The 13,435-nt window shown below is 34.2% G+C and overlaps 2 protein-coding genes and 1 long non-coding RNA gene across 8 annotated transcripts; 1 reads left to right on the forward strand and 2 right to left on the reverse strand.

Annotated features, from left to right (window-relative positions):
* Positions 1–1,795: 1,795 nt before the first annotated feature.
* On the reverse strand, positions 1,796–5,097 carry Arp5 (Actin-related protein 5). 4 transcript variants are annotated; one of them, XM_077408531.1, is made up of 8 exons: positions 4,866–5,097; positions 4,590–4,718; positions 3,947–4,261; positions 3,583–3,863; positions 3,260–3,478; positions 2,887–3,185; positions 2,591–2,771; positions 1,796–2,517 (listed from the first exon to the last, which is right to left on the reverse strand). In XM_077408531.1, the coding sequence occupies exons 2-8, from the start codon at positions 4,696–4,698 to the stop codon at positions 1,894–1,896; spliced, it is 2,028 nt and encodes a 675-aa protein (XP_077264657.1). In that variant the 5' UTR covers positions 4,699–4,718; positions 4,866–5,097; the 3' UTR covers positions 1,796–1,893. The 4 variants fall into 4 exon arrangements, with proteins under 4 accessions (XP_077264657.1, XP_077264655.1, XP_077264659.1 ...); XM_077408529.1 differs by having other exon boundaries at positions 4,818–5,097; XM_077408533.1 differs by lacking the exon at positions 4,866–5,097 and having other exon boundaries at positions 3,947–4,245; positions 4,590–4,720.
* Positions 5,098–5,833: 736 nt separating this feature from the next.
* Positions 5,834–7,796, reverse strand: LOC143898818 (uncharacterized). The gene is made up of 6 exons (XR_013257301.1): positions 7,657–7,796; positions 7,407–7,582; positions 7,221–7,308; positions 6,908–7,130; positions 6,670–6,828; positions 5,834–6,555 (listed from the first exon to the last, which is right to left on the reverse strand). It is a non-coding gene; the product is annotated as an uncharacterized LOC143898818 (long non-coding RNA).
* A 572-nt stretch (positions 7,797–8,368) lies between these two features.
* On the forward strand, positions 8,369–12,978 carry LOC143898816 (uncharacterized). Of its 3 annotated transcripts, none has more exons than XR_013257300.1 (9): positions 8,369–8,982; positions 9,321–9,558; positions 9,875–10,132; positions 10,226–10,332; positions 10,424–10,520; positions 11,355–11,553; positions 11,644–12,000; positions 12,093–12,263; positions 12,442–12,978. XR_013257300.1 is itself a non-coding variant. In XM_077408558.1 (9 exons), exons 7-9 carry the CDS (start codon positions 11,934–11,936, stop codon positions 12,534–12,536), a joined length of 333 nt encoding a protein of 110 aa, XP_077264684.1. In that variant the 5' UTR covers positions 8,377–8,982; positions 9,321–9,558; positions 9,875–10,132; positions 10,226–10,332; positions 10,424–10,886; positions 11,355–11,553; positions 11,644–11,933; the 3' UTR covers positions 12,537–12,977. The 3 variants fall into 3 exon arrangements, 1 of the variants encoding a protein (XP_077264684.1); XM_077408558.1 differs by having other exon boundaries at positions 8,377–8,982; positions 10,424–10,886; positions 12,442–12,977; XR_013257299.1 differs by lacking the exons at positions 8,369–8,982; positions 9,321–9,558 and adding an exon at positions 9,734–9,770 and having other exon boundaries at positions 10,424–10,886; positions 12,442–12,977.
* The last annotated feature ends 457 nt before the right edge of the window (positions 12,979–13,435 follow it).

The raw sequence follows: 13,435 nt of genomic DNA on the forward strand, positions 1-13,435 counted from the left end.
TTAACGCGGCGGGTATAGGTGCGCGTATAATATAAAAATGGTACAACTAAGGCAAGCATGTGTTGTACATAGCTGTCACAATCTTTGCCCCCCACCATACGAATGCATATACATAAATATATATGTATATATATATAAAAATGCATACAGCCATTATATTGCAGAAAAAAAACATTAACCGTTGTTGCACTAGTTATTATTGTGAATTATTATTATATTATTACTTTTCATCCTTATATTATTATCATTATCGTTATTACTATTATCGTCATTATGATTATTGTTATCATTGCCATCATCGTCATAATTATCATCGTCACCGTCATCGTTGTCGCGGCGTCATTTTAATGCTACGTATTACTTTTAATGTTACATTATTGTTGACGGAAGTAGCCCCTCACTTATAGCATATATGCGGATCAAAAGTTATATTTATTTGCAGATTGGATTCTACCTCAATCTTATTGTAAACAAAACTACCCAAGTGTCCTCCACGCCTATCCTTCTCTGAATGAAAATTTCATAAGATATAGCGCGTCGTTACGGGCGAGAGATATTGATTTGCAGCGACCTCAAACTGTGATAGTTGTAATGGATATTTAAATTAAGTTTTTTTTTGCGCTGTATCGAGGTACGTATAACTCATCGGTGAATCTTGCGAACGAAATACACGTCTGTAAGCTCATTACACGATTATGTGTGATAAACGTGGCATAAAACAAACTGCATCATCAATTATTATGCGAATGTACCATTTAGAACTTCGTTATCTTACATCGGGGTTGTTTTAAGAATTATATTAATTTTGTAATGAGCTTTGTAATTTTCGTTTGCAAATATTTGGAACACTGTACGCTTTTAATATTAGATTTATGTTGTACCGTTTTTTAATAGAAAGTATTTATATATATCTCAATTTATTTCGGCATGTTGCCTATATGTAAAACTAAAATATGTATTTTATGCAGAAGAGAGATTCTAAAAAAAATATCTTATACATAATAGCAATGTGTACATCACGTTTGTATTTTGTGCATCGTGAGTGCGCAATATTGTGTAAAACACAGAATTGTTCTTTTTTTTAAACTTGATCAAATATGCCCTGTGAACAAATGCTGTGCACTTGTGATCTAAGAGTTTGTGATGTCATCGCGCACGATATGAGTTTTTCTTTCTTCGTTCTACGTCAGATTAAGTTCAAGCAGCCGCGAAAATTGAAGCGTTACATCGCGGTATGGGTTCCTTTATTAATACGTTGCGCAAGAATTAGTAGTGTTAGTTGTAACTGCCTATGGGGCCTCGATGATTTCAGTGTATTATTATATTGTGATGTTAGCTTAAGTTCTCGCGGACCGAGATCGGAGATTTGTAACTGAGGTTGCTGTAAAATCAATCTTATCGCTAAGGTGAGGGATCACTTTCATAATTTTTTAGGCTACACGAAAAACGCCCAGAAGCCGATGTCGATTGTCCTCGAAAAATAAGAAAAGTAAAACGTATCCCGCGTAATTGTGTTGAATGGCGAAATGCGATGTTTGGGAACTGTATATTGTGATCAGCAAACAGACTACAATGTAGTTTGTTCGTAATAAAATGAACAAACAAAAATACTTGTGTAATAAAGTAGGTATCCATGAACAAAAGTTGGTCATATCTTTTGCTAAAATCCATACAATAATAAAAACCTCTATCATTCGTACATACCATGGTCGAACTGTATTTTATACATTTATAAGCTTTATATTTGCTAAAATCTTGCCAACGAGGTAGGTATTTGAAATGTTTCACATATATATGCTTTTTTTATTTAATTATATTTAAATAGTTCGATAAGTATAAACACGTAATAAAAAAAAGTAAATGTACACATTAAAACTTGCGAATTAAATACCTTTATTCAATTTCCACATCAACCACGGCATCCTCCACGATTACTTGCTCGGATGTTACAGGCACTTGTATCATCGGCAAGGGATCGGGCGATCGGGTGTAAGTATTACTTGTCGAGTGTTCTTTGAAATACTCCCCACCTTTCTCCTCGTATTCCTCGCGGCTGACCAAATATTCCGGAAAATTGCCATTTAGACCGAAATCTCTTGCACCGTACCAGGCATCCAAGCTGGTATTTTTCGCAATATTCACTTGAAAGTTCGATCCGAAAGGTCTCATTTCGCGCAGTTCACGTTTTAATCTTTCCAATAATCCTGGGAGAGCTGTTGATCCACCGGTAAGAAATACATTGCTCACAAGACGCGTTTGTTCATCAGGAGTGTACTGTTTTAAAACAAATTCAATTGTCTCGGCAATCCCAGCTTCTACAGAACCAATCATAGACGGTTGAAACGACAATTCTGGCGCCCGTAGACGTTCTACGCCTACATGAAGCTGATGAGTTTCTCCGGGAACCATTGGAACGCTAGATCCGGCACTATCAAATTCTGGATCGTGATGACGTAAAACATCTTCCAATTCCAACAGTTTCTCCTGTTCTAATTCCGAATCTGAATCGCCACCTTCCTACAAAAAATAAAACACATCGTTGAATAAAATATCAATTTGCATAACTTCGCAGATAAGAGAAGGTATATACCCTATTTATAACTTTGTACACGTCCCAGTCTTCGTCTCGCATACCAAAATCATCATCGCGCTTTTCTTTTTTCGCTAATTGGCTAATTATGCGCATCCTCTCCTGTGCGGCGGCTGTTCTTCGCTTCGCCATGTCTTGCCTCCGTTGTCTCTTTGCCATACGTTTGTCTAATATATCTTGTCTATAAGAAATAAAGATTTAATAATTTCTTAATAGATAAATATATACACAATAGATATATAGTTGTATATAATTATTTTATTAATTAAAGTTTATAAAATTGATTGAGAAACTACCTTTTTTTTCTAACCCCAGCAATCCATTCATCAAAATCCTGCTGATCCTTAGGTTGAAGGCTTGATTTAATTTTAGGTTTTTCTTCCATTATAATATTTTCCTCTTGTGAATTAGCAGCAACGATTTTCTGTCTAGTCCTTTCTACTTTTGCTTGTAAATTATTAATCATTTTTATTAAATCAGCCTCGTTTGCAAGAGAGTAGGATTTCAATGCTCGGCCAAATTCATCGATTTCACCTTCTTCTAGAAGATCTTGGACCGCTAGCAATTGATTAAGTTGCTCTTCGTCTTCCGCTAACTGTAAATAGATGCATAATTAAACATCGCATATAAGTAATAATACTACATATAAATAAAACTATGAATACCAACCCTTTCCTCCCTCTTTCTTGCATTAATTTCCATCAGTCGCCGTGCTAATTCCCGTTTTCTCTCTTTTTGTTGCTCAAGCGTTAGACCAGGAGCCGTAGTGGGTGCAATATATGGTAATTGCACTCTTAAAACATGCGTGTCATAATAATCTACATCTGCCCACTTGGATAATTCTTCCTGGTAGTTTAAAGCAATCGTCGAATGCTCGTGTATCAACTCCTGGCGATTGTGAAACAGATATTTAGTAATTGTTGAAAAATATAAAATATGAAATATGGATATCCACTTTATTCTTTCATTTCACTGTAATATATGATACGTACCTCTGCTCGACTAAGCGTTATTGCATTGACGTGTACTGGATATTTCAATTGAAGGAGTTTATGCATGTACGACGCGATATGATATCCACCAACGTTGATCCTTCTCGCGTTCATGGCATCCGCTTTCCCATCCAATATCGGTATTACGTGAGTCGTATGATAACCTACGCTAACTATCAGACCATCAGGTGGGCAATTATTGTGCTGATACGAAAATAAACAGTCGATTCCATATGCCACCGATGGTACATTATAACATTCAAATAATAATTCTGCCATCACTGAAATGTATATTTAAAATGTAGGGTTTAGAAATATATTGGAAATTAAAAACGGCAACGCACACAAATTGCTATCTACTTACAGTTACGAGAATAGTTGGGATTCAGAAATGCTTCTGTCAATATAATTGGATGATTTACGCTACCCTCTGTATCAATACCCATGTGTGTGAAAGTATAATCAAATATCTGTTCTTGGGCCTCAAAATGTGTCACTACATTCCGATCGAATTGAGTCTTCAATTGAAATCGAACAGCTTCGATGTTCGCTATGTCATTCCCTACTTGAGGTTCCCCATCTTTCTTGCCACGTTCCTTCCTTGGTTTTGCTATAAGATTCTTGAATATCAACTGTGGTTCCTTTTCAGTAGCCCAACCGACTCTACAATTGTAGGACCCTAATGTCAAACAGCATTGTTAATTTATAGAATGTGCAACATAATTAGACTATATCGCTCATTTGCTACAACAATAATAACTCAAAAACCCAAGTTTTTCAGAAAATAAACAATGGTTTAAATGTTTTGCAATCATTAAAATTTTATAATATTTTTAAAAAATATGATTTTGACATACCGACAGCTAATTGCAGAGAAATAAAATCTAGCTATACGTTAGATATGTTGAATATCTTCATACCTTTATTCAATTGAAGTCTCACCGTTTTTTTGCTCAAAAATGACAATTGCAACAAAAGAGTGATACTACAAAGATATTACAAATTACCATTGTCAATCACAAGTGGCGTACACTCGGATTTCACTCGCTCCGGATAAAGATGTATTATGTCCGGTACGGCCTTTATATCTTTCAATTCAATCAATTCTATTTCCATTCTGTCAGCTTGGAATACACCTTGTATATATATAAACATTTAGTTTCTATTATATCAATGTGAAAGAAATCGAAAGTCGATCGCAATGATGGGGAGAGAATGACAGTACTACGTCCTACCTCAGAACGCGAAAATACGGTAAATCTGAAGAATAGTGGCCTACTCACCGATTTCGTTCAACTTGGGCTTAATCGACGCGTTTTTGCACGAAACGACCGAATCTGGCAGAAAAAAGGGTCGCTCTGCCCCGCGAAGCGAGATATTAACGGTTAAAGTTGACAGGAATCAGGTTATGATTCCTGTCATACCGACGAGATGCAGCGACTACGACCATGCCCTGCGGCCACACGCGCATGCTCAGTGGCCGCACGCGCATGCAGCAGATCACGTGACAACTGTTTGGTTCCCAGGTAGCAAAATGATATCTAAAAGATATCTGAAAGTTAACCGAAAAAGGACTAGGATGACTTTTTAGTTGGCTAAAAAGATTCCTCTTTGACAACAAAATTGTGTCTCATGATTACTTAAACGGTACGTAATGGATATCCGTACGCTAACTGTCGATGTCCATATGCTAACTGTAAGGCAACTTATAGGGTTTACCAAATTGGCAACATATGGTCAACCTGTATCAGTTGCCAATAAGTCAACGTAAAGTTACCGAATTGCTATACCAAAATGCTGTACAGAAATGACTGTCATTCAACAGATGTCTTATAGATGTCCAAAAGATTAACGAAATGGCATCTAAACGGCACTAATAAATGATGTCCAAAAGATATCTTATTTATGGTATATATAGGACAGGGACAGGTGAACAATAAATGATAAAAGTTTATTGTTATCTGAAATCTGGATGTACACAATATAAAGTTAATTGTATTATCTAAAATTATGAGTACACAGTTAACAATCAACTAGTATATTTTATAACATAAAGTTGATATAATTATAATTAATATAATATATATTATATCAACTTTATATATTATATTATAAAATATACCAGTTGATTGTAACCTGTGTACTAAATAATTTTAGATAATACAATTAACTTTACATTGTGTACATCCATATTTCAGATAACAATAAACTTTTATCATATAGTATATAATACAATTAATATAAATCCATATTTCACACTATTATTTATATATATATATATATATATATATTTGGAACTTTGATAAATATTACTTATTAAACATCCTCACATCTAGAAGCTTAATATTATTTCGCGTGGTAAATTATCGTATCGCATTTTATTCAACTAATGAGCAACATGGACATTTAGAGTAAACTTATCGCTATGAGCAGTGTTACGTGATGTGGGCGCTAACATTCGTATAACTGGACGGGCTACGGAGTAAAATGTCATTATCTCAGGCCAAATTAAGCCGCCTTCAATTCTACGACAATAATCGGACTCTTCTTAAAGTATTAATTCACTCTATTAATAAACAGAATTTGTGATGCCGTTAATCGTCAGTGACAATCATTAATAGAATCTATTAATATCTATTAATCATTAATATTATTAATATCTATCAATGTATTAATTAATTATAATTTATTTATTATTAATCACTAATCAATGTATCGTCATTAATACGCCAACAATATAATCTTAATAATAATTTATTATTATTAATAAAATCTGCGATATATATAAACATAAAAATATATTAATGATATAATTAATTAGAAAATCTGACAATTTTTACGAATGTTAGCTCGCGTTATTATTATATTCGTGAAATAAACGATTAATTCTTAGCTAATTGGACACTATCGTGCTGATGAAGTTACGACAAAGTTACAAGTATCAAATCGCCGTGTAGTGTGAACGAGTTGTACCTATGGCAGAGATAAAGCTTGTTTATTAGCAAAGATCTGAAGCATACTTCAATTTAACGACTTTTCGTTGATGTAACAACGAGCAAAGATGAATTCGAATATATATATATCTACCAAATACAATGCTGAATCCATATCACTGATGTTGAAGATTTTGACGTTCACGACGTTTATTTTCTGCTTTTTTTCGATCGCCCCCACGGCGAAGCCACTCGGCAATTCGGTCTTCGACAGTTTTGATTTTTGTCCCTTCAAATGTGTTACGTACAATATCTGAAAAAGTAGACTATGAGACGTGGTAACTTTTTTACGGCGAAGAACTTAACAAAAATGTTATATGCCATGTACATACCAATTATGACATATGGAAACGTCATCAGGAATATTAGAAGCACGAGCTGTTGGCGGTGAGCATGAGGGAGGACGAGTAGGACTAGACGCAGCATTATTTGCTGCATTTGCCAGGTAAGCGAGATCTGCTTGCACAAGGGCGCGGATTCGTCGCTTTTGCTGTTGTTGTGAGAGCTTAAGGAACGGTTTCATCCGTCTCAACGGAGGTCCCATAATGGCATAATCTATAATATATCGCAATTATAACCCTTCAACTTCAACTATTAAATATAATAAAACACGGAATAGATCAGTATTACTGTGTATATACTCACAACTTTTTCCAGATGTAGAGAAAAATATTATAAAAATAGTGTACGTCCCTTTACTTTATTTATTACTGCGTGTATAACTCGGTATAACCTGAAAAGTACACGTGTATTTTATATAGTCACGCTGTATGATATATGCATGTATATATATATACTAAAAATATAAAAAAAGCGAAAGTATATACTTACACGTTATTAATTACACACTTTTTATCAATTTGTCTCTTTCGTGATGGAATAAAATATCGCATATACGGTCGCGCGGCGCAATAAAATCTCGACTTATTCTAGATATTTCCATAATCAAGAAGACGTCGTAAAAATGATAACTTTCCTACATCGTTTTAATGACGTCAATAATGCCACTACAACATGATATCTAACTGGTAACATCTTTTGGACTACAACAGAAGGCAGAAACAGCGCTACCGATAGATACCTTTTGGACAACTTTTATGAAGATACTTTTGGATAACATTAAATTGATGATATTTCGATGCCTTAAAACAGTCATCTATCGGATAAAGTAAAATGGTGACTTTAGGATAACAGGTTTTCCTCTCCATTAAGATATCATAAAAAAGACATCATTCGGATAACAGTAAACGAGATATCGATTTAAAGGCATCCATTGGTCATCTTATGGTAAAATCATAAAGGCAACCTTAAAACGACAACTTATAGATACCTTTTTGACATTAATGCTACCTGGAAGGTATAAGTCAGAAGTGTAACATAATTTGAAATTATATTTATGTTACAGATATTAAGTGTTGAAGTTAACGAAACAGAAATAAAATTGTTAAAGCAGAGAATAGTTGGTATATGAAAAGTTCATATTTACATGTACTTTTTATATACCAACTATTCCCTGCTTTAACAAATTATTTCTGTTACAAATATTAAGCGTTTAAGTTAACGAAACATAAATAATTTGTTAAAGCAGAGAATAGTTGGTATATGAAAAGTTCATATTTACATGTACTTTTTATATACCAACTATTCCCTGCTTTAACAAATTATTTCTGTTACAAATATTAAGCGTTTAAGTTAACGAAACATAAATAATTTGTTAAAGCAGAGAATAGTTGGTATATGAAAAGTTCATATTTACATGTACTTTTTATATACCAACTATTCTCTGCTTTAACAAATTATTTCTGTTACAAATATTAAGCGTTTAAGTTAACGAAACATAAATAATTTGTTAAAGCAGAGAATAGTTGGTATATGAAAAGTATATATAAATATTTACTTTTCATATATCAACTATTCTCTGCTTTAACAAATTATTTATGTTACAGATATTAAGTGTTGAAGTTAACGAAACAGAAATAAAATTGTTAAAGCAGAGAATAGTTGGTATATGAAAAGTTCATATTTACATGTACTTTTCATATACCAACTATTCTCTGCTTTAACAAATTATTTCTGTTACAGTTATTAAGCGTTTAAGTTAACAAAACATAAATAATTTGTTAAAGCAGAGAATAGTTGGTATGTGAAAAGTACACATAAATATGTATGTACTTACCAAGCAGACAGTTGTCACGTGACCTTCTTTTGCATGCGCGTGCGGCCACTGAGCATGTTCGTGGTCGCTACCAGTCGCTACATCGCGTCGGTATAACAGGAATCATAACCTGATAGTCGTCAACTTTAACCGTTAATATCTCGCTTCGCGGGGCAGAGCGACCCTTTTTTCTGCCAGATTCGGTCGTTTCGTGCAAAAACGCGTCGATTAAGCCCAAGTTGAACGAAATCGGTGAGTAGGCCACTATTCTTCAGATTTACCCTAATTGAACTTTAATTGCCTCTAAAATCAGACGGAGAGAAAACATCAGAGAAAACTGAAGACAGACATGCGGCGTTTTACGATGAAACTCGTTAACTAGCGCCTCTACGCGAACAAAACATTGAACTATGTAGTGACGGATATTTTCGACGGGTAATACATGTTCGCGATCTTCAATTATGCCATTTCAAATCATTCGACTCGAGTAATATACTGGCTGCACATTCCGATATTCACTGTCAGTAGTGAACATCTATATTCTACGTCACGTATACTATAAGATTTTCAGTACTGAAAGTTGTTGACAGTGAAATATCGGAATGCAGCCTGTGCCAGAATCCAGAGTAGCTCGTGGTTCGTGGCTCGGGAAAGGCTGGCGGCGCTGGGAAAAGCTCGCGCATGCGCAGCAAGCGCGTCCCGGGTCACGTGGGCTCACGAGTCACGTCACGTGGATTACGTGGTTCGTTCCACGTGCGCGCTGCGCGCTCGGCTCTTTGCATTTCAACTTCACTAACCCCTTCATCTGTACGTCAAGGGTCCCAAAATGTAAGTATACCAACAGTATTGAAAATCTAGAACAGATGCAATGCAAACTATAGTTTACGGTATTATTTCTCAGAATATATAATATATATATAATATATATAATATATATAATATATATATATTATATAATATATATATAATATATATATATATATATATATATATATATATATATATATATATATAGTGTCTATTTCACTTTCAAATGCTAGGTAAATACAACGAAGCGTCGAGGCGCTTCAAAGTCTATTCGGACAAATAGTTGACGGCAAGTCAACTTATTTTATTAGTCTTTATATCTTTTATTTTCTTTCAGAGAGAGAAAATGATATTCCAATATGTTATTCATCATTATTGTTCTCCATTTGAGGGGTCTCGTCAATATCCGAGTCAATATCCCGATATCAGAAGGATTCCAACAAGAGAGAAGAATCTCTACTTTGTCTATCGGTTTGCGAAGGATGGTAAACATTATAATATCAGTAATCTCGACACATTTTATACTGTCGATTACATATCTGGGCCACCTACCAATTTTCCGAAATATGGAGATTTCCCAAAAACATTCATTGCGGTATGTTTATTTTGTTTTGTAGAAGTAATTGCAGTTTAACGCTTATGCTACAAGATTTTATAACATTTGACATATTTTCACATTTTAATACAGAGAAGTTACGGTTTCGATATCTCAATATCTTCATGGCGTGCAAACGTACCATATCTGCCTTGTATAACATTGGCTGAAACAGATGTCGGAAAGATCAATTGATATTGGTACGTAATATTTTAATCGCTGAATAAAATATTATTAAAGAAAATACGCTTCTAGTGGAAAGAAAGTATAATTATATTTTTTATTTTAAAGAATTCGAGTTTCATGAACATGTATATCCAATCAGAGTCTCTATATACGAAGTATATAATCCTGGAAACAATTAAAATTTGGGCTCGAGATTCTCAAAGTAAGTGGTTTCCATTGTGGGAAGGATCGCCTCAGATTGTGCCCCCGACATCTAGACTATTTTCTCCTCCCTTACAATCGTGTAACTTCAAGACCAACATGCTCAGACTGGAATTTAAGCACAGCGTATTCGACTACGCAAAGCTAGATGCTGTAATGCTTATTGGAACGTCAAAATTAATTCTTCCCAGAATACCTGCAGAGAGTTTAACTGATCTGTTAAAAAGAGTCAACTGCACGACTGCATGTATTCTCGCCATAAAGATGTTCATAATCTAACAGCAGATTACGAAAATGCACACTTGGATATAACCCATCTTCAAAATAATTTTTCTGAACATTGTATTATTTGTAAAAGCCGTAAAAGGTATATTGCAATTGTCAACATTAAGTACATAGATAGCAAAACGTGAGTGTGTAAAATCATGCAAATTATTTGCTGAAAAAAGTTTATGTATTATTGTTGCCACAAACATTGCGTGAACATGAATTGTAGCTCTGGGATTCATATTTATGGTGTTTCGCAGCATAGATGTGTGAATTTTTTTTCCATCGTGATATTTAAAATATAATAATATTATTAATGGAATTTTTTCGGGCGTAAACTGTTGCTATGGAAATGTAACGAGTATTGAATAAACCATTGCTTGAAACTAATTCAATACTGTTGCTGAGCATTTATACGGACGCAGCTTTACACGTTGTTTGCACTCGTCACGAGTTTACGCACATATTTATAAATATATAAGCGTTTTGCTATCTGGGAATATATTCAATCTTTCTTTATATTCTGTTAATAAATAAAAATAAATTAGTTTCGACATTATATTTGCAGCGATGTAGGAAAAATTTTTCATAAGGATGATTTGTGGTACAAAAAGGCATCTATACTTTTTTGGAAGATATATCACATCATCTCTGATGTGCAGGAGATATTATCTATTACGCAGAGATACTTGCATCGTTTTTTAAATTATTATTATGCGAAGTTTATGGATGAATCCAAAGAGCTATCACCTTTTTTTACGCTTCCTGTAAAGTATTCTAAGAAGTTCTATTTTTCATAATGATATTTGTTTCAATGTTATCTCGTGTACTAAAGTTTCATGTTTTATCTTTTGCAGGATGAAGTAATTCTAGAAATATTAAAGCATTTAGACTTGAAGACGTTATGCCGCATGAACCAAGTAAATAGGCGCTTCTATAATTTAACACTGGACCCTCGACTCTATACGCGTTTGAACATGCGAAATATCTTCTGTCCTACCTATATTCAGAATATATTTTGTTACTTTACACCTAGATGTAAATATTTGCAACATTTAGATGTTATACGTTATGCAATCTTTCTTTACCTGCTACTTTCTTGCAATTTCTTGAGAATTGCGGCAGGCATTTAACACACTTACGGTTAATGGCACGCGTCGGTGTCGATCATAATTTCGTATTAAAAATTTCAGAGATATGCAAAAATTTGAAAGGTACGTATATATACATATGTATATATGAAGATTTATATAAATATCAAGATTATAGATAAATTACATATGACCAACACATATTTTTTTTTTAGTATTGGATCTACCGGGGTATCAAGAACCTGAAGACAACCATTTCGAAATTCTCGAAAATCTGAAATCTGAAATAAGGAATCTGAAATATTTGAAACTTGATTATACGATATATATGGGAGTTCAATCTTTTTGCAAAATGCTGCGAAACGAGAAATGGATGCGAAAATTAGGTGTGCACGTTAGGTTTTGTCCTAGTACGAACCTAGACTCAGTTGCAATGGAGTTGAAAAAATCATGTCCAGACTTGGAAATAATAAATTTAGAGGGCAATTATTATGTTATATCGCAGGGTATTAATGCCCTTACTGACCGTAAGAATTTACGAAAGAAATTTGATTTCTGTTACAGAATTCAAATCGTTGATGATAGAGCTTGAACATATTACTTTTTTCCTGTCAACTCCTGGAAGAATTTACATTTGTACTTTCCTACTGTCTCGCTGATCGCAATTTAAAATTGCTAACGGAGTGCAAAAACTTGAAACATTTACATCTCGATGAGGTGGATTTCGAGACACCTGATAATTTTTCCATTATTATCGAGCAAATGTCCTAAATTAAAAAAAATTCTGTCTCCTGAGGTCCAATGTTAGTTCCGACTTGATTGACCAATGGAAGGAAAGTCACCCACATGTGTTACAGACTGATTTTGAACAATGTTGTCTGTGATTTAAATTTTCCGGTGCATCACACTGGCGGTGCAGCACCCATCTGGAGAAGAAAGTGTTTTTTCCATCATGATATACCCAGTGAAAGTTCTATTTCAGAAATCTGTTTTATTATTAAGATAGATCAAGGACTTTAGTTTATCGGGATTTTATATAGTAATAAAATATAATAAAATAAATTTTTATATTTTTTAATAAAATAATGTGCTTTTTATTCTCAGTACACACACACACACAGACTGATCAGACTAAGATTATTTAAAAAAATAAGCTTTTCAAGTGTTTGTCGTGTAATGTTCTTGCTCCGTCCATCCTCTTTCCTTTGAGTCAATTGAGATAAAAAAATATCGGTTTTGATTTTTGTTTGAAAGGCTCTCAGCGTTCGTCGAATGGATTTTAATCCCAAGAGATATAACATCAATAACATAATAAACATCCAAACGAAACGCTAACTCGAAGAGCTTTCTTCGCCATTTAAAGCAGGAGAGAGACCCGCCAAATCACATCCACTCGTTTCAGTCGACACAAGAAGGAACGGAATATTCGGCGTATACGTTCACTTTGCAACACTCCGTAATCAGATTTCTTTTCGTTCACGAGAGAAAAGAATAATTACGCGAGCGACACGTCTCGCACCTCGCACTGACGTTCAAACGCCGCGCGCCGCGCCGTCGG

The sequence above is a fragment of the Temnothorax americanus genome, unplaced genomic scaffold (genome assembly GCF_048541705.1).
Source record: "Temnothorax americanus isolate GAGA-0224 unplaced genomic scaffold, ASM4854170v1 Scaffold24, whole genome shotgun sequence".
Lineage (NCBI taxonomy): Eukaryota > Metazoa > Arthropoda > Insecta > Hymenoptera > Formicidae > Temnothorax > Temnothorax americanus.